Below are 27,020 nucleotides of genomic sequence, written 5' to 3' on the forward strand. Positions count from 1 at the left end.
GTTTAAGAAAAAATAGTAAAAAAGATAACATCGGAGGCTTCATCTGTCTTAAAGTATTAAGAGCTTCCTTTATTTTTGTTATTTGTCAGGTGCCTGATAAAGGATTTTGAAGCACGTCCATCTGTGACCCACCTCCTGGAGCATCCCTTCATCAAGCAGGTCCACGGCAAAGACGTGGCACTCCAAAATCAGTTATCAGCTCTCATCCAGGAGCAGCAAGAACTGGGCTGCAAAACTAAAACCAAGTAAGTCCCTTTGATTTTACATTCTTAACAAACTCGTACTCTTAGTCAATCTTAATCTTTATGAATAACAAAATACATTTGATGACCCACGGTTAATCTTATATAGAAATATGAGTTTAGTAATGACATAAATTGGATCTGAGAAGCTCTTGGTAAAGAATGAACATGGACAAAGACACACCAACACCTTAAAGAAACAGTGTCTAATATTGGAGTCTAAACATCTACAAGGTCTTTCAGTTTTTTAACCTTCAGACACCCTGGAGCCTCCTCACATGCCTGCATAAGGCCTCCAAAAGTACCTAAACATGACCATGGACGAATCATTATTCATACAATTATTCATGATGACATTTACATACTTTCATATGTTTTATTTTCTACAACAGTTACTGCAGAAGAGATAATATACTGCACTGACAAAGCTTTTTGCGGCAGACTGAGTGGCAGTGATACTCTTTGTGTCCAGCAGGGGGCAGGATCTCATCTTCTTACACTCAGCGATGATGATGAGCCCCAGTAATGGACATTACAGTGTGTGATTAAAGAGAAGTTAGGGGAGTGTGACTAATTCAGAGGGAGTGATTGTGCTGACTAACCTTAGATTAATAAATGCCATTTAGGCCGCTGGATGTAGCAACCATCTGATGGGGAGTCCTTAGTACAAAGTACTTCCCCACCCGTGTGATTAAACCATCGATGGAGTAAATATTCTGTTTAAAACTGATTTACTTCAGAAAATAAGTGACATTTCAGCCGTGCTGCCTTCTTTTTGCTCATTTTTAAATGACATAATTCTGGTCATTTTCTTTACAGATCATATTAGCAGCTATTATACAAGGTCCTTAATGAATAAATGTATACAGACAGGGAGAGCTTTTATCTTAAAATGTGTGATGATGAATAGTTCGCCCAGACACTCTCATGGCAGCGAATGACAGTGCGGAAAGCCTCCCGTTATTAACTGGAGAAATACTGACTTTGGCAATGCTTAATCTTCATTATAAAGGAGTTCGCTGAACCTGCCCTTGACTGAGAGTCTTGATGTTGTGCCAGCTCTGTTTACTCCCGAGAGTGTGCAGAGTCGGTGCCTGAGCCTGATCCCGAATTCCTGTCCACAGTGAAAGTGGATAATGGGATTAGGAGCTTGTAGGGCGAGAACCGGGCTCGCCTGGTTTAGTCTCTCATGCCACAGATCAGCACACAATGACTCCAGATAAGAATAAAGACATAGAGAACTTAAAAGTAGCTGCCGTAGGTGGAATCGTGTGATTTACTTCAAAGCAGGAGAGAGGTAAGGGCTAGAGGTCTCAAGTCCTTCTCCAAAGGGACACGATGACGAGTTTTCATTTTAGAGGGACCACATATCGAGCATGTGACTCCGTTTCTGTGCTGTTGAATTTACATTATATTCAGAATAGAAAATGAATACAAAGGCAGAGGAGGAAACAGTTACTAACCTGGGGCCTGGATATTTTTATTCATGCTATGATTGATTATTTATTGTAATAGAATATAGATACATCTTGTGAATTATATTTTTCAATTGTTTTTTAGTTTTGAGGACTGAGAAGTAACAGATGCGTTTTCATAGCATTCGTTAAAAGAAGACTTGTTTTTCTGGGGGTTTTTTTTGTTTTCTTAATTGTCAACAAATTCAATGAAAAGACAAACATTAACAATTTGTTAGTCCAGCTTTCATCACTTTCTGACCTCCCTACTCTATGAAATTCAGACCCAAGCCCATCTGTTCCTACTGAAGACATACATCTTTAAAACATACACTAACAAAAGTGACAAAACAGCAGTGGTGAAGGAAGTATTCAGCTCCTCACTTAAATAAAAGCATTTTGCAATAAAAAATAATGTATTGCAAAATGTAGGTTATCTCAACGCTCAACATATCACAAAACATTTAAAACTGGATTAATATTGTATTGTGAGCTAAGTATCGTCATATCAGGGCGCTTCTGATGATTCCCATCACCACCCCTTATTGGTGCAACCAGATGAAGTAAATCACTAGTTTAAACCAGTTAATAGTTATTAATATAGGAGCCCATTCCTGGTGGGTATTGACACTAGCAAGACGATTTATGCAGTATTGACTTAAAATACATCACAGTGTTCATCGTTAAGGCTGTAACTGTGTGACTCATTAGTGTGTTTTTGACAACAATAGAGCTCTTTGATTAAACATTATCAATGCAGTGTTGGTTTTGGTGTTTATATCATCAATGATATCCTTTAAATGTCATAGAAATGGTTGCTTCTCAGCTGTACATTGGAGTCTACTGTGCATCCTCTGTGTATACCCACTTATGCAGACACATAAAGCAGTTGGCACTCACAGACGCAGCTCTCTTTCACACATCCTCTGGTGTCCCCTGAGGATTTCCACAGTCCCCTGGAGGCAGCTGGCTCTGTGTTGACCTCTGCCCACTGGGGCTCATTGGAGAGTGATAGGTCAAAACACAGATGAAGTGCAATCACAGCCTGTGATAATGGGAGATGTGTCCCCTGGGAGAGCTTTAAGGGCTTCACACAAACCTTAGAAGTGCCTGGGTCTTACATCCAGCCATTCAAACTACTGTTTCTCATTTGGTGGTCACTTTACAGCTTTCTGAGGCATTATCATGTCCTTGGCTTCATACAGGCATGAGCGGATCAATACTCGTAAAACCCTCATAATAGAGAGCTGTCCCGATGATGATCTGGTAAACCTGGAGTTCTTAGATGAGGTAAGATTTAATATGTTTATCTCATCATGTATTGATCCATCCAGTGCACATTGTTCTTGATGCTGTGTGTGTGTTTTTTTTCTCCTCAGGAGACAATAATCAGCCATCTTCAGAAGCGGTATGATGAGCTGCAGGTGTACACGTACGTTGGTGACATCCTCATCGCTCTCAATCCTTTCCAGAATCTCAGTATCTACTCTCCTCAGGTTGGTTATGGATCAGTCGTGCAAATGTTCCCAGTGCTTTCCCAATCAAAATGGAAATGATGAATGATTTGAAATTTCAGCACAACCACTCTAGTTTTATATTTTATTTAGCCATGTTAGTGGCATGTCTGTAGGGATGCCGATGTCAGTCTGTCAGCTGGTCCACAACTTTGGTCCAAACTGAAATATCTCAGCAACTATTTAATAGATTATGATGACATTTTGTACAAATATTTATGGTCCCAAGAGGATCAATTCCTCTAACGTTAGTGATTCTGCCTTTGTCGATACACCATTGGCTGTTCTCTCCTGCTTTTTTTCCTACTGTATTTAAGTGCTGTTTGTGAAGTGTTTCAAGTTGACCCTGAAGAAGGTCAGGAATAAAGTTTTTCTAAAATACAAACATTATACCTGCAAAACATCAACGTGTTAGCATGTTGTGGGCATGTTAGCCTGCTGACTTTAGCATTAGGCTGAAAACAACACAGTCTCACACAGCTGCCAGCATGGCTGTTGACTCTTTAGTTTTCAGTTGAATGTACTTATTTCAAAAAAGGCGCATTTTTAATTGAACAATAATAAGAGAAAAAAATCTGGAATCTTTAACCCTCTAAAATCTGATCAGCATATGCATCGACAGTTCTATTCTTTGGTTTGTGTACTTGCATGTTTACACCAGGGGTCCGGGAGAGATGGCATTTCAATCCCGTCTGTGTCCTGTACATATGGCAGAAGTGACAATAAAGTAGACTTCGATTTGACTTTGACTATCACCAATTTTTTTTTCCTGTTTGTAAAAGTCTTTAAAAATGATATAACTGTTCCTTGTGTCTGCATGTGCCTTCTCTTAGTTCTCTAAGCTGTACCACGGTGTGAAGCGGGCTGACAACCCTCCACACATCTTTGCCACTGCAGATGCAGCATACAGAGGCATGGTGACATTCTGCAAAGACCAGGTACACTTAAGGAAAAAAACATTTGAAATGATGATGAAAATCTGTAAAGAAAGTTATATGAAAATTATATGAAACAGTGTTTTAAAATGCATGGAAGGCATATTGTAGAAATTTACGGTTTCATCTAGCATTTGTCCTTTGGACAAAAGTTTGAAGTAATTATGTCTGTCATGAAAAGGAGATTTCATTCTCTGCAAGACTCATACCTGCTGTGATAAGGGGAAAAGACTATAATATAATGTAAATATTCCTAGCTTGAGATTTAGTCACTAGATATTCCTTTTGTTTTAGTGTATCATAATCAGCGGGGAGAGCGGTGCCGGGAAAACAGAGAGTGCTCATTTGATTGTTCAGCATCTTACCTTCTTGGGAAAGGTATAGTGACAGTGTGGCAATCCTTTCTTTTTTAAAATTTGTTCCTACTTGTGCTAAATGCTGCAAGAATCTCAATTCATATAATACAAAGTTACATAATAGTTCTAGTTCATCAAAGAAACATGTCGTTGCTCTCAGGCAAACAATCGATCACTGCGTGAGAAGATCTTGCAGGTGAACCCTCTTGTAGAGGCCTTTGGAAACGCATGCACAGCCATCAATGACAACTCCAGCCGCTTCGGCAAATACCTGGAGATGAAATTCACCCCCACTGGAGCGGTCATCGGGGCCAAGATATCAGAGTACCTGCTGGAGAAATCGAGGGTCATCAAACAGGCTACGTATGTAAGCTGCTCAAGCTTGGTCTGACTATAGTTCCCCTTTTCACACTTATGACCATTTGCTTTCTTTCAGCGGGGAGAAGAACTTCCACATATTTTATTATATATACGCTGGACTTTACCACCAAGACAAGCTGAAGACTTACAGGCTGCCAGACAGGACACCTCCCAGGTTAACACAGCAGTTTGACTTTGCTCATAATTTTCCTGTCATCTGTCCCTTCCTATCATGTTGGAGCGCAAACACTGATGGTCATAATGTGCATCTGCAGGTACATTGACAGCCAGCACTGCAAAGTCATGCAAGACATCGTCTCCAGCAAACTGTACACGGAACAGTTTGACGCAATTCAGGAGTGCTTCAGAAACATCGGCTTCACTGAAGAGGTACTTTTAAGGAATACTTCACCTACAAAATGACCATTTGTATATCAATTACTCAACCAATGTTACATCATGAAGAAAACCTTTTTTTGCATGCCTCAACGGTGAACAAAGAATCCAGAAACAACAGAAATTCTTGATGAAATGGAAGTAAAGGGGGTCCATGTGTAACAACAGTCAAACTATATCAAAACATTTGTTTACAAACTCTCATATAACTCATACAGTATAATCCAAGTGGCATTTTTAAAGTATTTTATTTTTGTATTGTATTTTCAGTACCTCCCAATCACTATCGCTAGAACTTTATTTAAAACACATCTGCATAAACATCCTCAAGCGTGGATGAGTAGCATGCCTGGGCAAATACATGAGTTTGAACTCTGCTCAGTGGAATTCACAAGCAGACTTCAAACTTACGCACTTGCTGTCACTTGTACACAGAAGTTTTTTTAAATAGTAAATTTTTAGATGCATTTGTTTGAGAAGTACTGAGCAACAAGATAAATGAGACTTGTATTGTACTGCTTGAGCTGTATGAGTTTGTAAACAGATGCTTTAATGCAGTTTTGCTGTCGTTAATGACTTAAATTTATCAAAAATTTCTCCAATTTTGGACTCTTTGTTCAGCGTTGAGGAAAGCCAGGAAAACAGTTTCCTGACAAGCTCAAGGTAACACAGGATGAGTAATTGATTGTTGTAGTATTCCTTTAATACTCAATCAAATCTAGAGAACTTGATCAAATATCAGTTAATTGCTATAAAGTTTTATCTTTTCTTTGTTTTTTTAGGAGGTCAACTCTGTTTACAGAATCCTCTCAGGCATTTTAAACACCGGCAATATTGAATTTGCCTCCATCACATCCCAACACCAGACCGATAAGAGTGAAGTGCCTAACTCAGAGGCCTTAGAGAACGGTGAGATATGATACAATGTGCGGTGCAATAGTCAGCGATACTCTTCTTTTAAGCAAAAGAAAGCAGGTAGGTTTAATGGTCTCCCTGAGTAGGAAATGTTATTTAGATGAGATTTTTAAAAAAGGAGGCTATTTTATCTATAATTATGAAGGGAATCTTTTTTGAGAAATGTCTTTACAGGTCTCTGTTATATTTTTTTATTTTGTGTAATGATTTATGTTTTTTGTAATAGTTTTTTGTAACATGTTTCACTGTGGCAACAGTATATTGGATGCCATAAAACCCTTTGTGGGCACTTTTATGTGCATTTCACAAAATAAACAATAAATCAACCATATTTTGCTACCCAGAAAAAGAGGAATTTTTTTTCTGTAAGCAGTTGTAACCATAATATATACAAAAGCACAGAACCATTTTCATTTACATAAAAAATGTAAAGAAGCTAAGACATCCACAATAAGAGATTGCCGGGGCTTATTTTTATGCTAATGATAAAGCAGACGAGCTCCTGATTATCAGACTGATTAACACTCTCGTCTTTTCCCTCAGCTGCGTCGCTCCTCAGCATCGGTCCTGAGGAACTCCAGGAGGCACTGACCTCCCAGTGTGTGGTCACCAGGGGCGAGACAATCATCCGCACCAACACTGTGGACAAAGCAGCCGACGTCCGAGACGCCATGTCCAAGGCGCTGTACGGGCGCCTCTTCAGCTGGATTGTTAACCGCATCAACACCCTGCTGCAGCCTGACATGAATATCTGGTGAGTGTGTGCCGGTGATGAACATCTGTGTGGACGTCCACTGTTACTCTCTCCTCTTCGATTATCTTGGGCGGTCACGCAGAGTTTCTGCAAAGCCCTGATGACCTTTATGGAAGTCTGCAGAGGTAGATGCAAACATGCACAGAAGAATATCAATGGGCAAGCACAAGACAAGTAAAAGGAGAGCAAAAAAAAGTTTTAATAAATTTTTGATATGTGTTGCGTGCAGAGAAAATAATGTTCAGATGATTAAAAAGACTTCAGAGAGACTGCAAAGAGGCTGTTCATTGATCCAAAAGAATTCCTTCATAAATATGAGCGTCGACTGTCAAGGAGTCGTCTCTCAGAGATGTACAAAAGCCAGAGTTCCTGTCTGCATCCCAGTCATCTTTGCCGTTTCCTTATTGCCATTAACAACCCGATAGCACAGGCTAAAGGTGACCTCTACATACAGCGGGTAATGACTGATCATGAAAAGTAGCAGCTCCAAGCGCTGAATATGAAATGCAGGGTGTTAAGTCTTCATGCTGTGTTGTAGAAATAAGTATTGTTTGTGCAGATATTGAAAATGACTCGAGGTTAAATCAATAGAAGCTGAAATAAAACCATTTAAGAGACTCTGACTTTTTGAAAGCTCATGTTTATGATTTCTCATCAGACTACGAGGCCGTCCAGACCAGACTCTGTATTTGGGTTGAACTTGGATTATCATTAAAGTTTTATCAATTAATATGCCTGCTGGGGATTTGCTCATTCCATAACACAGAATAATACGTTTGTTTGTCCCCTTTTCCTTCTTTGAAGTGCCGCAGAGAGCGGGATGAATGTGGGAATCCTGGACATCTTTGGATTTGAAAACTTCAAGAAGAACTCGTTTGAACAATTGTGTATCAACATCGCAAACGAGCAGATCCAGTTCTACTTCAACCAGCACATATTCGCCCTTGAACAGGTGAGTTTTGCATGCGGTAAGAGGTTACTGATCAAGTTTGTCTGTGCAAATACACCATGCTAATTCATATTATATAACAACATATACAATGGTTTGTCTGTCTAACAAATTAGCACCACACGAATGGCATCTTAACGTTAAAAATACAGTTGGTAACTTTGATAAAAGCAACTTTTTGCCATAGTTGAAACTGTCCCTACAACAGCACAGAGGCACATGAGACACAGTCTCATTGCCTCTAATGGCCTTACTGCACAAGAACAAAAATAACCAATTAGAGTCGAGAAGTCTCTAATGCAGCTGTCAATCAAACTGTCAAACAAGGCAGCGCTGATCAAATATGAATCAAGATTCTGTGTTTTCAGAAACATATTTGAGTGTACTGTTTAATTGTAAAATAAGAAAGTGGGCCCAGCCGGTGGCCATTGCTTGGCATAATTGCTTCCAACACGGTGTCTGGGTCATAAATGTTCTCATTTTACAACTAAACAGTACACTCAAATATGTTTCTGAAATTATTTTAGGTGAGAAATAGGCACAGAACCTTTTTTCATATTTTATCAGCGCTGCCTGCTTTGACAGTTTGACTGCAGTTCATGAGCCGTGACTGAAAGCTGCGTGAGAGACGCCTCGACTCTGATTTGTTGTTTCCGTTCCCATGCAGTCATTTCTGGTAAATTCCATTAGAGGCAATACGAGAAGAAAGACGAGCATGATTTTATTCACAGACTGTCTCATATAATGCTGTGCGTATATAGAGACAGTTACAGCAAATATGAGCTATTTTCATAAAAGTTACAAACTGTAGCTTTACATATTTAAGTCACATACGTAATGCAAAGTTATGTAGGTTAGGTTTAGGTTGGGGGTTGTCATGTGACCTACTTAAAGTTACATACTTAACAAAGTTATGTACTTAACCCAAAGCTACATACTTAACATAAAACTACATAGGTTGGGTTTAGTCAAGTCAAGTTAGGTGTTGGTAAAGAAACATGGTGACGATGTACCTTAAAATCTTAAAACCTTAAAACCTTAACATCTCAAAGTTTACTTCATCTCACACAGGACACGATGACCAGTTTCTTGGGGGAAAGTCATGTGTTTGTTTGACCCCTCCATTGCCTCTACCTGCCTCCTTTTGCAGAGTTTCTCTCCTTATACTACTTCCTTTTTTTAACTGCAATAAGAGCATTGGTCACGTGATCGCAGCTCTCCTGATTACATGGATTATGTACGAAATCTGGTGCATTACCTTTCATAGGTATACATACAAACAGCACATGAGAACAGCCTGCATATAATGTGGAGTGAGCGCACACACACAACACTACTCTGCAATAATACTGCATTTAAAAATTCCTTTTAAAACACTTCTGGGAATCAGGCATTTTATTGTTATTTGTATGTTTTCACATCCATCAGGGCAGAGATGCTCTCAACATGAACATTTTGCTTTTAGCCAGGCTGTGATGTGTAAAGGATTGTTTATACCGTTACGCACCACCAAATTACATTCTTAATTGATTTAATGAAGTTGTTTACCCTGAAGTGCGAGAAGTCTTTATTTTTGTTGATGGAAATGAATCGACATTAATCAAGAACCATTTTGCCATCATGCATTTTAGTCTGTGTTAACTTTGCAACATTGCTGCTAAAAGGAAAAGGGAGGGCACTTTTCCTCATATAGCACGTTATTACAGTTAAACTCAGTCTGCTTTATGTTTAAATGCACCCAGCAACACATGTACTGAAGAATGTCCAAAATAAAATACCACTAAGATAATTTATTGAAGCAGGATTTCACATGTAAAACCTGATTAATTTATATTTTCCAGCACTCTCCAGAACAAGAAGTGGAAGCGACATTAACCATTTACACATTAATTACAGCACTGATCATTGAATTAAGGCCTTTAAGCATTTGGAAAAGTTTCTCTTCTACAAACAAGTGTGTGCTGCCCCTGATGAAGGGCTGCTGCTCTGTGGAAAAGGGATTTTTATTTGGTGTCTTCAGTCTCGCTGCTGTACACAGAAACTGATTATTCTGAGTTAATGACTTAAACATGAGGACGGTTTAGATCCATTGGTTCCACTTTATTAGTAAAATATATATTTAAAACAACTTTTTGATCTGAAATTAAATAGATGCAATAATATGATATGACTCTGGGTTATTTGCAAAGTGAAATAAATTATGAATAAGTAAGCGGCTCTATTTGTTAGTTCAGAGCTGTTCTGTTTTATGCATTCAGTAAAAGACTCTATTATGCTGTAAACTTCAGCAATACACACACACACACAGCCCGCTGCAGCTGTTTGGTTTTGTTGTTTTTAGAAACTCTTTTTTTCCCCATACACTCACACACACACACACTCACACACACACACACACACACACACACACACACACACACACACACAGACACACACACATCCAGAAATCATATTTAGCCCAGATTGTTTAATTGGGTCATTTAGGGAAATCATTAACTAGATTGTTCTACATTCACTGGTTCTAATTAGATGGAATACCAGAGCGAGGGTGTGGATGCCAGCCTGGTGGAGTACGAGGACAACAGGCCTATTCTGGACATGTTCCTGCAGAAGCCCATGGGTCTGCTGTCCCTGATGGACGAGGAGAGCCGCTTCCCACAGGCCACCGACCAGACCTTAGTGGGTAAGACTGGCGCAAAGCATGCTCAGAAGTCAAAAATCATGAAACATGAACATCAGAGGTTAGAGGTCACTGCTTCTTTGAATGAAGCTGCAGCTCTTGCCACAAAACTTATATTGGGGGTGACAAACTTCATTTTAGTTCATGTTGGGTCAGTTTACTACTCACTGTCATTACGTGTGCATTTGTTCATACATTTCCACTCCTGTTTAGTGATGCTGACATCACCAAACTAAAAGTGGAAGCTATTAGACCAGCAGGTTAAGTGATCCACTGCCTTACAAACCAGTTACAAATCAACTTTTGGCAGTGACTTAGCAATATGGCTCCACCAACACTTTTACAGATTCTTCTGCACTGTAGCTGCTGATTGACAATATTTTGCACAATGTTCAATATCTTCAAATATGACCACAGTTTTTTTCCAGAGAGCTGTAAGCTGGTCAGGGTGGAAAAGCCTCTAAAACAGCATTTTACATGAAGTATCTACTCACTATTTAACTTTCTTCAAAATCTGACATCTCTTAGTCGGGTTGGGTATCAGTACTAAATACCTTTAAGGTAGCAACCGACCAACCAGTACCAAATAGTATCAGAATTCATCAAATCAAACAATACCTGCATTTGATCCTTCTTGTTCCCAGATCCAGAAAATAAACTATTTGTATGGTTTTGCTTGCAACCAATCACAGCAAGCATTATTTAATTCAATACATATGATTGGCTACCACAGTAGCCACAACTCTTATAGGCTGTGGTGTATTTGACAGCGTTGGTGGTTCAACGTGCTGAGATGCTACCAAAGTGTTTGCATGTATGCCGACATTTTACGCAACTGAATGCTTCAATTCACGTGATGGATATTAAAAGAAGTACTTTGATGGTCTTATCATTTGAGAGTATTGTAACTTTTTAAATGGTACCCAGTCCTGCCTCTAAGCCTTCATAAGTGTATCAATATTAGTTGTGCGAAGTCATCCAGCTGGCCATACAGGACCCTTTGACAGGCTGATTCTGGCCTGTTGGCCACATGTTTGGCCCCCTTGGCTTATGTAGTTTTAATTGCTCCTACCTGTGTGCTGCTTAAAGCATATTTTTGTATCCTTTTACTTTGTTTTATCTTTCTCATTTCTTGCAAACAGATAAATTTGAGGACAATCTGCGCTGCAAGTACTTCTGGATACCAAAACGCATGGAGCTTTGTTTTGGGATTCAGCATTATGCAGGAAAGGTATGAAATATAGCTATGGATGGTGCAATAGAGTTGCAACAATTAATCAATTAGTTCTAATTTGATAATTGATTAAGTCATCTTTAAACGGAAAATAAGTCAAAATCTGATTCCAGCTTCTTAAATGTAAATGTTTTCATTTAATTGAATATCTTTTGGTTTTAGACAAAACAAGACATCTGAGGATGTTATCTTGAGCTTTGGGAAACACTATTTTCTTATGTGTTTTTACAACGAACAACTGAGCAAGTAATCCACAATGAAAGCAAATGTTTCTTGCAGCCCTACTGTGCAACAAATAACATTCTGCCTTGTTTGTTGGTTTGATAAGAGATTCTGCATCATCTTCGCAAAGTTTTCAATTTTTAATATGCCTATCACAGATGTCTCTGATTTCATCTATATCAGAAAAATATAATAATACTTATTTTGACCACATTTCCAGGCTCTATACAAGAGGTAATTACAAATCAGATTGACTCCTTAAAATGTGACATTCAGAGTTAATGTTTGTGTCTCGACAGGTAATGTACAACGTGAATGGATTTTTGGAGAAGAACAGAGACACTCTTCCTGCGGACATCGTCGTCGTTTTGAGAACATCAGAGAACAAACTTTTGCAGCAGCTGTTCTCCAGCCCCTTAACTAAAACAGGTATGCCATGATATAGGCCTGAGAGAAAAATATAGCAACATCTCAGCCACTAACAGGAGCATTATTCTACCGCTAACCACAATGGAAATGGTAATGGAAACTTTTCTTTGAGACAAACTATTGTTAACAATGCCGGGTTCCGACTGTATTACTCTGTGAATTGTGCCGGTGTCTCCTGCTTCCATAAATGTTCAGGTAAGTGGGTTTCTTAAAGACGCGGCTCCCAGGCATCTCCTGGTCCCCCTTCATTTCAAGCCTCTGTGTGCCGTGCTCGGATAAATCTGCAGTCTCCATTATCTCTTGAGAGGCTCAGCTCTCTGCACGGCGCTCTGTTTTTATTTTCACTAAGCTGTCCCTCTTGGTTTCCCACTGCTGAATGCTATCTACAGATTGTGGGTGCAGTGGGATATTTTTATGATAAGGTTTCTAAATACCCAGGGGATGAAGAAACAGTATTTAGAGAACACAAAAGCAACTCTTCCCACCTCTTTTCTGTTGGTTAAATGAAGGTAGAGTAATGTGCTCGTCATTAGCTGCAGCTGAGGCCTCCTGGTCACTTGACTTAGCCGAAATGCTAATAGATGTGTTAAATTATCAGATTCCCACTTCCTACTTTATTTCAGCTAAGCCACATTATGTGATTCACTTCCTTTTTAGGGGCCTGTAAATGCCTGCTTTCAGTCCCAGTGGCATTAAAAGGAGCTTCAATTCACAAAAGGCACCTTAACTGAGACTCCAGCAGAAATCTGTGCAACGTGTCTGTAAACTTCAATTGCAGGTTGTGCACAAGGGAGTCTTCAGCCACTTCCTTTTGGCAATTAACGGCTTCAGAGGAGTACACTCTATAAAAACAAATTCAGTGAACACTTCATTTCAGTGCACAGAGGCACTGAGTAGGTACTAAGATGTGCTGTAATGTTTACTGCTGCTGACATAGTGTCAGATCTAAAAGCTTCTTTATTTCCTGTTTGGTCCACTGCACTTTTGTGTGTCCTGCCACTCAGACCGGTGGGTCAAGTTCATGTGACTTGATTTCACTCGTCAGGAAAACTTTGAAATTTGTCTTGCATCCCAGCACATCAAGTGTTTCACATAAATACACATATATACAAAAAAAACCCCCCAATATTAATATTTAAATCCTGAACTATCCCTAAATCATTCCTGTTAGAGTCACTTTTAAACCTTGGTGCACTGAGGCTACTTAAACCCCTTTCCCACCAAAATCGGCACGTGTAGCATGCTTTATAAATGCGGGTGAACCAGCCAAATTTGTCCTCTATGGTCCTTTCCCATTGTCAGTAGACATGAGCTGTGTACACTGCTCTGCAGCAGATGAGTATCCTTGTCTGTGTTTTTTTTTTTTTTTGTTTGACATTTGGCGTCATGGACAGGTCTGAAAACGGTTTAGTAAACAGTAGGGAGCAGCATGGAGGCCTGTGAAAACTTTCCGGAGGTTACTAATTTTTGTATATCTGTTACTTATTCTTTCAAACTCAGTGCAGGCTAATTTCTTTCAGTTTCATTTTATTTATAAGAATGGTTTGCTGGTGTACAGCGCTTTTCTAGTCCTCTGACCACTCAAAACTATCACATTTACTCATTCACACACTGGTGGCTGAGGCTACTGTGCAAGGTGCCATTTGCTAGTCAGTAACCGATCACACACGCTCATACATCGGTGGAACAGCCATTGGGAGCAATATGGGGTTCACTATCTTGCCCAAGGATACTTCGACATGTTGACTGAGCCAGGGATCAAACCTCCAACCTTCTGATCAGTGGACGACCCGCTGTATCTCTGAGCCACAGCCGCCCCAAACTATAAAATGCTACAAAATTCACAGAACAAGAATTTGGATCTATGTTTGGGTGCTGCTTAGATTGAGTTGGACGATGTTTAGTGGTGGCATGTCAGTTAGTGCGTTAAGAGCCAAACTGTGATTTAACAGGTTGTCAAACTGAGAAACAAAAGAGTCTCTCAACCTATTAAAAGTCTGCAGGACTCAAAATCTTCTGTGTGATATTCTTCAAAATAAAGTGCGAGTGAGACTGGATGTTATTTGACCAACAGACACTCTTTTTCAAATCAGTCAATCTTAACTTTGTCTAATCTAATCTAAACATTGCACAATTAAAACAGCATAGGAGATACTAACAAGAAAACAAAACAAAAAAAATATTAAAGCAATAAATGACAAAATGATAAAAAGTAAAAGTAAAAAAAAAACACATAAATGGGGATAAAATGGAAGGGATTAAAAAAACTTAAAAGAACAAAGATGGACTTAAAAAACAGACAATAAATGGGGAGGCACCTTTAGTAAAAAAAAAATACAAGCTAAAATGATATGTCTTCTTTTATTTATTATTATTTTTTTGTTTTGTATTTATTTTTATTTTTAATGTCCGCTGAGGTGGAGTCCTTCAGATTTTTAGGCAGACTTTTCAGATCTTATTCCTGCGACAGTTATGATTTATCACAGATATAAACTGCTATAGTGTTATAGTGCAGTTTGAGCCTTTTTATCCTAAAAAGCTCTACCAAAGCTCACAGTAATTATATAAATTGTTTTGCATTTAAATTAAAGACAATGTGACTGCAACATGCTCACAGTTAACTCTGTTATTTCTTTGGAGTTGGAGGTCCAATTTTCTCATTGCAGTTTATGAAACTTGCAGATCATCTCTTCAGATAAAAGCTATGAAACGATCTGCTCCGGCTTATCATTCTAGAAAAGATGGAGCTCCGTTTAAAGTGAGATACAGCATAGCATAAGAAAATTATAAATCTATTCTTCGGGGTAGAATTTGTGGGGGGATTTAATTTGCATTTTAGTTCACATTATAGATTCACTGTTATCTGTGAAATTACCATTATCTGGGGGGATCTGATGGAAATCTGTTTTACACCAGGGTGGTTTCACACACTCTGGGTCGTCTCCTCGCAGTGTCACCACTAGGGGACACCCTCGTAGACCTGCAGCCTGACACTGTGATGGAAGTGAAATAATGGATTTGGGATGTCAAACTACACACTTATGTAGTGAACGTTAATGTTTCTACTCACATCAAACAGTGCAGTTTGATCTCTCTAAATCAGATAATGCTCCTCTATGGTATATTTTGTTTAAAACAGACACACTGCGCACATTATTGTATTGGACTACCCTTTCATTTCACACAGCAGATTGAGAACGTGATGGTCTGAGTATTGATGCAGTTCATGTTTGGAGAACAGTAGGAAACTAGGAGGGCCCCAGAAAGTAAAAAGCTCCCAGGCGGTGAATAGCGAGGCCACTTGAGCCCTGCAGAATGTGGGTCCTTGAGGCTTGGACATGTGGTGGTGTTTTGTCAGAGGAAATGGGATGTATTTGCATGGACAAATTCATCAGAGCCAGGGCCTTTCCCAGATCAGGAGGATCACAGTGTTTGAATTGGCGAGGCTCAGTAGGGCCTACCAGGGCCTGGCCAGCCTGCGGTCACAGTATGGGTCTCTGTGGGTGGGTGTGTGTGTGTAGCTGCAGGGCTGCCTGGCCATGCTGCTTGTAGCACAGCACATCTGTGCGCACACATGCACACACTCACACACTCACACAACACCTCCAGACTGCCAGTCTTTTGCAGAGCACAATGAAACTGGAGGCTGTGCAGAGTGATGTCCTGTGAAGAGTTAAAGCTCACATACAGCAGATTGTAAAGACGTAATTTATCTCTACCAGGGTTTCAACACTTTATAAAGGATGCTATATCTCAGCAGTCACTGGTACAGTCTGAGCAAGAGCTTCAGTGCACTGGTGCAATTTGTTGTTATTATGAATTATTAGTTTGCAGGCTATCTGAACAGTTGAAATATTCATGTGATTAAACTTAAGCGGTGGAAGAACATACATCGAGCTGTAGATGCAGATATATTATTACGTAAATCTTATTTACTGTCGTATGTATGCAGCAAAAATGGTTTTACACGTGGAGCATTGTATTTTTTCAAATTTTAGTAAAAAGATGACTTTTCTGAGATTTCATGTATTTTTGCTGTTGTTGTGATAGTTAATCTGTATTTTTAAAAAAAACATGTCTCATTGAGGAGGAAAAATTAATGTTGTGAATCGATGGATGGCGTTACTGTATATTTGTTTGCAGTGGTACATTTACTCAAGTACTGCACTTTCTGATGTGCTTGCTTTTAGTTACATAAGAGAAATGCGACTGTATAGTTACAAGGAAAAAATATGTAAATAAATTATACTTTTGACAGTGTTGCTGATTACAAATAGATCACATCCCAATATAAATCCCTTTATCAAAGAATTCTATATAATATTTATTGTGCTGCTTTGCATGTTTTTACCATACAGGAATGTCTTCTTTTGGCATAGCCTTTCTCCAAACATTTTTTCAGCTTCATTTCCCAGTTTTAAACATTTGTTATAAAAAGTAATCAAATGTAATATCAATATGTAATATTACCTAAAATCATTACATTACTCATTACATTTTTACCAAGCTAATTATTAATTTGTAATTGGACATTTTAAAAGTAATCTTCAAAAACCTGGGTACTTGTTATTTTGCAGATTAAAGGTACACTAATCAGGAACTGATGGTTAATGTGTGTAAACGTGTTTGGCAGCAAAAATGAAAGTGAAAGCCAACCCCCAGATTCACTCTCATTTTTGAACGACTCCTGTCTGCCTGGTTATTCTCCTCGCTATATTTGCGTTTTTTTCGGCGCTGTGTGTGCAGTTTTTGTAGCTTTGTCTTGGACGCATGCTGTTGCTACTGGGTTGCTTCCTTTTTATAAAGTCCAGACCTCATCTGTGCACTGTACCCAAAAATGTCCCGAACACAGCAAAATAAGAAGAAAATGATAAAGTAAAGATAGAAGGCAGAGTCTCTGCAGATAAATGTACCACCACATACTGCTAGTGGATCATAAGTGTTGGTTAAAAGGGATTTCTTCTGAGATTTTACATAAATAAAACATAATTAGTTAAAGATATGATGCACCACCAAACACCACATAAAGTAGTAAAATCAGGTTCATGGTGATCTGCTATACCCTTAATTTACACAGCCATGCATCAGTTATGGTAGTTAACATATATAAGGATATAACACTTACATTTAGATTTTAGATGCAGGACTCTTAAAACAGCTTATTTTTATATTGTGGTATTGCTACTTTTACTAAGTAAAAGAATCTTAGTACTTTTCAATCCAAAGCAGGTTTTAATTTTACTTTAATGCTTGTAATAGTGTTTGCTAATGGGGGAATTGTTGCTGTAAATTAAAGAGTGTGGTCTAAACCTGCTCCGTATAAAGTGTCCTGAGATAACTTTCATTATTATATGGCGCTATACTAATAAATTGACTTGACTTATAGTACTAAACTATAAAATCCCCTGAGCATCCACAATATCAGGCCTCACATTTCTTGTGACAATATTTCTTTGTATTTTACAATTGTAACACCAGTTAGGAGTTATCAGAACAAGCTCCTAGCACGCTGTTCTCCTGTGAGATATCAGGGGTTATAAGTTCAAGTCCATCGTGCATATTAAACAATTTACATTGCTTTTACATCTTCACATGAAGCCACAGCAGCAGCTCTGCCGTCCTCTGCATCTCCCTCCGTCTCCCTTCATGTTAGGAGATCCTCCTGTGTAGAAATGACAGGCTTCTCCCAGCGATATGACACATTTGGCTCTTTGTTCTCTCCCAGTAGAAGCCTTTTTCATCCCAGTGGGCAGACGCCACATTCTTTCACTCGACTTCCACACACTCTCGCTACCAAAAGAGACACTCACCAAGTAATACTTTTGTTCAATTTCTCCCCTAATCGTGGTATTGGAGAATGTTTTGAGTCAGCAGTGGGATTTTTGACGGCCCCGCACATCAATAGTGAGGAGCCAGCTCTCCTAAGTCACATGGTACAACATCCTTTGATAAATGCAACACTGTGTTGTGTCACTAAAAGCCAATTACACCATGCTTTTTATGATTGATCTGCTCTGACAGTAGTGGATGGCATTTAAATCAACAGCCCCCGGAGCCATCTCTAGGCATAAACGGTGGTGGTTATGGAGGGTGGGGAGGGTGGCGGGGGGTTATGGGTGCTTTAATCTCATTTGCTTGGTTGCTGAGTTGAGTTTCTAGATCACATGTTTTCAAAAAGAGAGCGGGAGAGCGGCGGAGATATCCAGCAAGCCTCTGCTCACTCAGCTCGGGAAGGCTGCTCTCTCTTACAACTTTGATTGTCCCCCGTGTCGACAGCTCGATCCACAGCTTCTGAAGTACAAGGCACACACTGGCACTCATAAAAGCGTGTAGGGAGGTGTCATATTGAACGCGGGATTGCTTTTTAATCCCAAGCACATTGACTATTCTTGTCAATAGAACCCCAATACAACTGCCAGCTTGAGCTTTTTTTTTCCTACAGGATTCTTGCTGGGCTTAATTTTCAAAGTGAACGCACAGATGCCAAGGAAGGCTTTTTCTCTTTCCACCCTCCCCACACACTGCTCTGCCTCACTCTGTTTGTCCTGGAAGTCCATGCCAAGAGCAACATGCGTGAAGCAGAAACAATCAGTGGGACGCTCCTCCACCGCCTGTTTCTGGGGACTGAGTGACCTGATGGGACATATTCCCCTCACCTGCTCCTCTTTTAATTATCTGACCACTATATTAAAATGGCTGTTTTCTATTATGTTATTTTCATAACGACAAAACTAAAATCTGCCTCTTCCTAAATACATACAGTACTGTGCAAAACTCTTAGTCCACCATAGATTTGTTGTTTTAGCAAAGTTGTAATGATTATTTCTCAGTCTCTTTGTTAAGATTCAAGAGAACATGTACAATGCATTAAAACACCAACAAAGTTGGAACAAATTGGCTACTCAACACTGAAGTCAATATGAAGTGTGAAACATGGACTCGTAAAACTATAACAAAAAGTAGCTCATACAATAAATATTGAGCTTTGGACATGTCTTGAATGAAACCTGGTGTAAATATAGCAGAACATTATTATTGTAAATCTCATACTGTCTACCCAAGAGAGTTTAAAACATGTGGAAAGGGAAATCACACATGCAACTTTAGCCTGTTGAAGTTTTTTTATTTTGAATTTTTTTTTATAGAACTGTATGTAGCCCTTTCGTGTAACTGAATCCGCTGTCAAAGAGCGTGTTTTTCTCGCTCGTCTCTGTGTTTGAATAATTATAATCCACATCATTAGACAAGTTCCCCCTCTGTATCTAAATTAGAAGGTCTTCTTTCAGGCCGGACATCACAGGTGTTCCCTTGGTTTCATGTCTCAGGAGACGGAAATCTTTGAGGATACTGACTATTAACCCATGCTCTAATCATCTAGTCAGGAGGGGGTATGAAACCCGCCAGAAGAATGAATTAATACGACCCGCCGCCAAGGAATACGCGAAGAAAGCAGCGAGTGTCCATTTGCGAGGCTTAGGTACAACTGTCATAGTTTCTCTCATCGCGGCGCAGCCCCTTCATCTCCCCTTGATGGTGTCATGGAAGTGAGAGGCGTGAAAGCACAGTGACACTCCATGAGCCCGTTCCACTCGCAGCCGCTAATTCATCATGACAAATGTGCTCAGATGATCTGGCCCAGCAGCACTAATGGGGAGAGGAGAGAGCGCACTTCATTTGCACAAGACCCACTCCAATTAATCCATCCAGCTTTACTCTGGGCTAATTGGAGCGGGGCCCTCCCTGCCTGTGTGCTGGTAATATACCCGACACAGTTTAACGGCTCCTGTTCTCAAAGATCATACTTTATTTTGTGTGTGTGTGTGTGTTTTTGTGTTGATTGTGCCAAAGGGGCATATGAGGATGTAAAATCTGTCCCTGTGATCCTAAACACAAGGCCCTCTCACAAACATGTGTTCATAATGAGCAATTAACTGCTCACATTTCCATGTTATCATATTTTACACTTTCCTTTCTTCTATTTTTAGGGTGGAGATCCAGAACCTGTGGATACTCTTTCAAGCACATTATTAACAAATATAAAAGTGCATATTTTAGTGTGACAGAATATCTTGAATTTAGTTTGTTTACCAAAATGCAATATGTATTAATGGCAGAATAAATGAGTAGATAAATAAATAAAATTAACAGATAACTGTCAAATGCAAAAAGCAGTATCATCACTAGCTTAAAAGACTATTTGAGTCCTTTTGAAGTTCTCTCACATCATATGTTTTGGCTTGTTTTGACTACAGCAGTGTGTGTGTGTGTTTGTGCACAAATTTTTGTGTGTGTTTGTCCCATGAGACACCACATTGCTTTGGCTCACTTTAAAACCTTTGGCACAAGTAGGACGTTCTTTGTCTAAAGTTAGAAGTGGTCTGGCTCTTAATTAATCCATCATAAATTGATTTTGATCTCTGCAGTGTTTGATTGATGCTTCTAATGCACACTTGATAGCACAGAGTCCTCTGAGAAACGCAGGCGCTGATCCAGCGTTTAAGTTTTTGGCTCGTCGTCAGACCACGTCCTTAACAACTGACGTGAGTCTCGAAATCATATAGCAGAAGCCGACTACATATTTGCATTTTCGAAGTTCGACTGTGTGCGGCAGAAAATCTAGAACAATTGTTGGCCTGTCACTTCGGCTTTATCTTAAAAAACGTACAAAGGTTTTCCTCCTTGCCATACACGGCTGCTTGGGTAATGCTGCCTCCTGTGTCTGCAGACGTATTTTTCTAAAGGTGTGTGTGGCACATCTGTGCAGCTATTGTTTATTCATGGAGTAAACCCTTTGAAATGTGTTAAGATACTTCCCACTCATTATAAAAATCCTGCCACCCATGGATTAGGACTTTGATGTCACCAATCCTGCTTCAAAGGCTTCTTTCACTGCTATTAATCACAGTTTAGCCTCTGAAGATATAGCCAGAGAAAACATTTGGACATCTTGTGCAGAAACTTTGAAATGTTCAGACTGTCTTGCATATGCTATGTTCATATCCTTTCCGCTGTGTGTGGGGCTGTTGGACTGCTGTGCACGCAGCTGCACTCCTGAGTCCATGGGATTCAGCTCAGATTTAGGCTCCCTCTGAACTGTCTTTTATACTGTTGCACTAAGAACACTACACATAATAGTGTAAGTATTCACTTGGTTTAACTTATATCTTGTATTTGAAAAAGAATATAAAAGTGTTTATTGTGTCTGCATGTTTGCTAGTTAGCTCTCAAAAATAATTTCCTTCCTTTATTTGAAACAGCTGTTCAAACCTTTTAAAACTTCAAAGAAATACTTTAACAATTTTCAACCAGCTTTCTATCAAAACAATGTTTGTAGCATGTGTAGATGAACTGCGGTAAACTTCTCTCCATCTTACCAGCACCCAGATCCCCTTGCACGTCTCTCAACTCTAATTTTTTTGGATTTTCACTAGCTATAGGGCTATTGTTTGAGCTACAGATTGTACTTTGACCTGCCACCACGGACAGATAGAGTATGAAAGTGGATCAAGAGAAAGAGCTACCCTTCTCTCTCTATGAACCAAGATTCTGTTACTGTTTTTCCTACGTCTTGATCGAAATGTCTTCTGAAACATAATTTTTTGCACTGTTTGGCTATAATAGGAACATTTCTGAACAGGAAGTGGGTGCCATACTGTTTTCTTGTATTGTCACGACTATAGAAATGTAAAAAAATTCTGAGATGAAACGCTAAAACAAATACAGTGCTGATAAAATACGAACCAAGATTCACTTACTGCACCGACTATTCCTCACCTCAAATGTTTTTAGAAACATATTTTAGCTTACTGTTTAACTGGGTGACATATTGTTTTCTGTGTGAAAGAAGACAAGCTCGCATTGTGTCTCACACCAGTGGGAGTATTTATTGGTCTGGTCCAAGGCAGTGCATTCTGGCAATTATATATTTTCTACCTTTTGAGTTTGGATGTCAGTGGTCAACTGTTAATCTGTTAACCACAAAGAATAATTTTGACCTGATAGGCATTTTGGTCTATAGGTTGATTTTGCTTCCCTTCAGTTTACTGGACTGGGATCTGGTGAGAAAGAGAACTTAGGCTAGACATGTTAATATGTGGAAACATAGTGCCCACTGCCCCACCATCCTGTCTTTACTGGTTAGCTAGCCTTGGCCACTCTATTTAAAGCTCTTTGTTTGCACTGCATAACAGCCAGGTCATGTAGAGGCTAGCTAGCAGCACCGCTCATTTAGCAGTTACTACTAGTAACATCATCCCAATCCATAAGCATTGCTATGGAAACATTTTGCTCAACCTCCACTCTCCCAGAAATTAGGCGCTTATGTTCACTGAGTCATCGGGGTTTCAGACCAAAAGGAAGGGCCTCTTGTATTTCTCGCGAACTTGCTCTTTTATAAATTGACCACTTACTTACCAGTTAATGAGTTGGGCAATCAAATGCAAAATTAACTGAAACTGACATCCCTACTCTTGAGCAAAAACAAATGTCCCAGCCTTTTTTTTTATCTTCGTTTTCTTCGTCACATAGTACAAATTTTGAAGTATTTGCATCTTTCTCTTACATAGGCAGTTCAAAAAAGGACAATCTTTTCAGCAGTGAGCTGCTTCTTTAAAGAAGACCTGACACAAGTACTCATGACTGTTTTTATACTTTGCACAGGAAATCTGGCAACGTCCAGAGCCCGGGTCACTGCTGCCTCCAGATCTCTACCACCGCAGCTCGGTTCAGGACGCACCAAGGTGAGGCTCCTGTAGCACAAATCATCACATCTGAGAACATAATGTTTTTTTTATTTGTTGCTCACAGGCACAACACCATAAGAAACCCAATAAAAACTTGTGCTGTGAAGCATAGCCACATTAATTGACTACCCTGTTATGTTTGCTGTCTTGCTTGTGGTGATGCAGCATCGCCATCTGGCATTTGGTGTCTACGGCATAAAAGTAGTTTTCAGACTTACTAACTGTTGTTTTGTTGTTAATGGGCACTAAAGTATTGGGGGAAAAAGTGTAGGTATTCTAAAATAAGCTCAAATAACTTCCATCAACAGACTTTAATAAGAGGGATAGTTTCATGAGTCTAATATTGCACAACAATTCTACATGAAGCAACATTGAAAGGACTTACTAAGGCCCTGTCTGCACAGATATAGATATCTTTACTAACAGATATTTTTCCCCTCCGTTTTAAAAAGTATTTCTGTCCACATTGCTTTCCTTTTTACAAAATATCTCCGTCCACTCTAGAAACCTTAATGTATAATTATAACTAGATACTGGATGCCAACAAGGTGCCTATTCAACCAGGCCCAAACCAAATCTGTAGTTTCAGGCACACTTTAAACTTCTGAAATTGAGTTGCAGCAGATGCCTCCATTCGTCCGTGAAGTGGTGCAATAGTTATTTTATGTGTGATAGTTATTATACCAAGCAGTGCTACCAAAATGTTAGCAAACTGGTAGTCCACGATTTTTGTTGTCCTTAGCATAAACTCATTACACAAAGCAATTATTGGCACGCATTAATTGAGATTGTGCCATCAATTTCCAAACACTCTTTCATGTCCATACCATAAATGGTAAAAATAATGGACATAGCTACCATGACGTCATTTGTTGTTTTGTGGACTGACATTTTGAAGCCTTGAGTTCAGAGTTTCGTCCGTCACCATCTTTGTTTTTTTTAGCCAGAACTGACCATTTTTAAATGAGAGCCTGGTGCTGTTGGAGGAGCAAGAGGTGGATCTGAGTGGAAGCCGAGGACACGATCGGCAGACTAACTTTCATTCTAAGCAGACGACCCTTAATTATGCATAGCTTTAAGCCTTGATAAAATGAAACAAAACTGTTTTTTGTACCAGGCTGTAAACATGTTAATTTTAACTGTTATGTTGGACATTTTGGCGATTTACTTTGTTTTGGAGCCAGCCTCAAGTGGCCATTCAAGGAGCTACAATTCTTTACAGTTCCTAAATGGCTTCATTTTTAAGAGGTTGACGCTTGGTCCATAGAGTACACACAGTAACCAGAATTTCTGCACCTTAGCAGATGTTTCAAAAATCAGCGTTTTAGTGACCTAAAAGTCTGTCCGTTTGGACAAGAGGTGAAAATGTAAAGGAAAATATCTGTTTTCAAAAACATTTGTATAGGCTACATGTAGACAGGGCCACAGAAGTGCACTGGTCCACTGTTGTTTATTAATCATGTTCATACTGAGATCCTTCATGCAGAGTTTCTTTGAGTGCCTTTTTATGAGGCAACATGCTATGTTTTAGCACAAGACAGTTAGCTAAAAAGATTCTTGAAAGCAGGACTTTCACTTTCTCCCTCTTGGGCTTACTTCAACAGTTTCATTTCACTATGTCTGTTTGACTTTACTTTAAGGGAAAGCAACTGTATTGGTCAAATCATTATGTCTAAAAGATGTGAAACTGAAAATAGTTTGAACTATTTTTGGAGTTATTTAAAATTGATGTTTGTTAAAAAATAAAAATAAAAACAGAATTCACATTATGATATAAAGTAGAAAATCCCTTGAAGGTGAATTTCAGCTTCTTGTCTTTCCACTTCTCTCTTCCTTTATTTCCATGTTATTCGCCATCAAGTCTCCCAAATACCTACTGAAGGTAAGACTTATGTTGAGTAAACAGTTAATAGGTCTAAATCCTTTCTAAAGCGTAGACCAGTTTCAAATCCAATGAGTCTTTGAAAATACATAATTTACTGAAATCATCATTGTAATCCAAATTGAAACTTTACCTGTTTCAGTAACTTATAATTGTGTGTGGCTTCACTCCTCTGACATCAATCACAGTCTGTCTTTGGAAAATGTAAATCATTTCTTTTGAAGTATTTTTTTTCTCCCCGCCACAATTTTGCTCATTAATGTAAACAAATGCTCTGTGATGTATCCTTTTAGATTATAGAAATGCTTAATGTGGGACACAAACACAGGCCAAAATAACTGCAGAGGAACTTTGTTGAACTTTCCCTAAGCACCTACTCAGTTATTCCTGAACAAGAAAGGGCTTCTTAGTAACAACTCAGTGTGATTGATGTAATATGTATGCCGTCATGTTCTCAATCAGAGTTGGGGAAAAGTTGACAGAAACTGACACGTACAAAAAGTTACCAGCATGACCAGATTAAAGAGACGGTTGTTAGAATAGTGGAAATGAGTCCTAGATAACCGTTTCTACTTCTGTGTGATCTGCTTTCAAAATAGCAAAGTGTCAAAGCATCCGATTCCTCTCTTCATGTAACTCAGAGAGTGTTTGACGTACCTTTCTTTCTCTATGCTAGGTTCGAATAAAGAATTAAGATATGCACTTTGCTACGTAGACATCAATTGCATCATTAATTTTGATGAAGCCATGAACTGCGAAGGCCATTAGAAAGCTTATATTGTGTCCTCGTTAATCCGTCGTCGTCGGGATGACTGTCTGCTTGGTGACGGCTGGTCTCATTACTCAGAATGCTCTGCAATTTTCCCATGCCCCACAGCAGTGCAGAATTATTCTCTAGATTGTTAGCTTTAAGTGTTTATGGGGCTATGTTATACAGACGGCACAGTTAGTACAGCTGTGTATTCCCAACTGGCCCATTTAGAGAAAGGAGACCTGCTGTAATAATACCTTTATCTCCACAGAGCCCACCACGGATGCCAGGTTGCAAACAAACTGAACCTCATTTGAATCTGCTGCTTCTGCAGTGATGCTCTTGGCCTGTTTGTCAATGCAGCGTGTTCAATTTGAATGTTTGTGTTCAGGTGGACACCATGGAGATGATGCGTCACCCAGAAGAAACCACCAACATGAGGAGACAGACTGTAGCCTCCTATTTCCGTGTAGGTGTTTTCCCCCTTTTTTCCCTTTTAACTGTCTGGAAACAACTAACACTTGAAATCATAATCTTGTTGACACAATCTTTTCCACAGTTTTTCAGAAATAACTATTGGACTTGAAATTAAAGCAGAAAAGGGCACAGAACAAATTTCAATGAAATGACATTATTAAATTACAGTGGCATGCAACCATTGATGGTGTTATTTGAAACTTTAAGGCAAATTTCAGTCTGTTTAAATTAGAATCTGCTTATATCTTTTAATTTGTGTATCACTTGGGGAGATGAATGACAGAAGGAAGCGTGCATTTACAGGTAGTGCACCTATAGCAGCACTGAGCCAGCTATCATTACAGCACAACTGAGTCGGATGCCATTAATGTTTACGTATCAGGCTATCAAAAGCATGACAGCCTGATATGAATTTAGGTCAGAATTTAGCATTTTAGCATCTTTCTCATTGTTTTGTTTTTTGCGGCCTGTAAACACATCAGCACCAAACGGCAGACAAACTGAGTTAACGACTAGCAGGTGAACATCCTGGAGCATTTAGCCAACCAGATCACCAAAATAAATGTTGGTGTTGTATGTTTTTGCAAACCACTGATACGATATTTTAATGGGGGGGCATTTTTTATATTTTACCACAATTGGCAATGGTACTATAAAAAGCAAATGCAACTTTATTTTTAAATCTTCTGCTAATTGTTATGTGTTTGTTGTGAATGTTGTGAATATGA

General features: G+C 39.1%; 1 protein-coding gene across 1 annotated transcript in view; it reads left to right on the forward strand.

Annotated features, from left to right (window-relative positions):
• Window positions 1-27,020, forward strand: part of myo3b (myosin IIIB) — an 87,617-nt gene that overhangs the window by 27,000 nt on the left and 33,597 nt on the right. The window contains exons 10-25 of the mRNA XM_042494661.1: window positions 90-245; window positions 2,902-2,986; window positions 3,076-3,192; window positions 4,044-4,148; window positions 4,440-4,523; window positions 4,662-4,864; window positions 4,938-5,036; window positions 5,137-5,251; window positions 6,040-6,166; window positions 6,716-6,926; window positions 7,731-7,878; window positions 10,405-10,558; window positions 11,698-11,786; window positions 12,311-12,440; window positions 23,100-23,179; window positions 26,207-26,284. Coding sequence (XP_042350595.1) covers window positions 90-245; window positions 2,902-2,986; window positions 3,076-3,192; window positions 4,044-4,148; window positions 4,440-4,523; window positions 4,662-4,864; window positions 4,938-5,036; window positions 5,137-5,251; window positions 6,040-6,166; window positions 6,716-6,926; window positions 7,731-7,878; window positions 10,405-10,558; window positions 11,698-11,786; window positions 12,311-12,440; window positions 23,100-23,179; window positions 26,207-26,284 — 1,981 coding nt within the window. The remainder of the gene's footprint in view (window positions 1-89; window positions 246-2,901; window positions 2,987-3,075; window positions 3,193-4,043; window positions 4,149-4,439; window positions 4,524-4,661; window positions 4,865-4,937; window positions 5,037-5,136; window positions 5,252-6,039; window positions 6,167-6,715; window positions 6,927-7,730; window positions 7,879-10,404; window positions 10,559-11,697; window positions 11,787-12,310; window positions 12,441-23,099; window positions 23,180-26,206; window positions 26,285-27,020) is intronic.

Source organism: Plectropomus leopardus, chromosome 10 (genome assembly GCF_008729295.1).
Source record: "Plectropomus leopardus isolate mb chromosome 10, YSFRI_Pleo_2.0, whole genome shotgun sequence".
In the NCBI taxonomy this organism is placed as follows: domain Eukaryota; kingdom Metazoa; phylum Chordata; class Actinopteri; order Perciformes; family Serranidae; genus Plectropomus; species Plectropomus leopardus.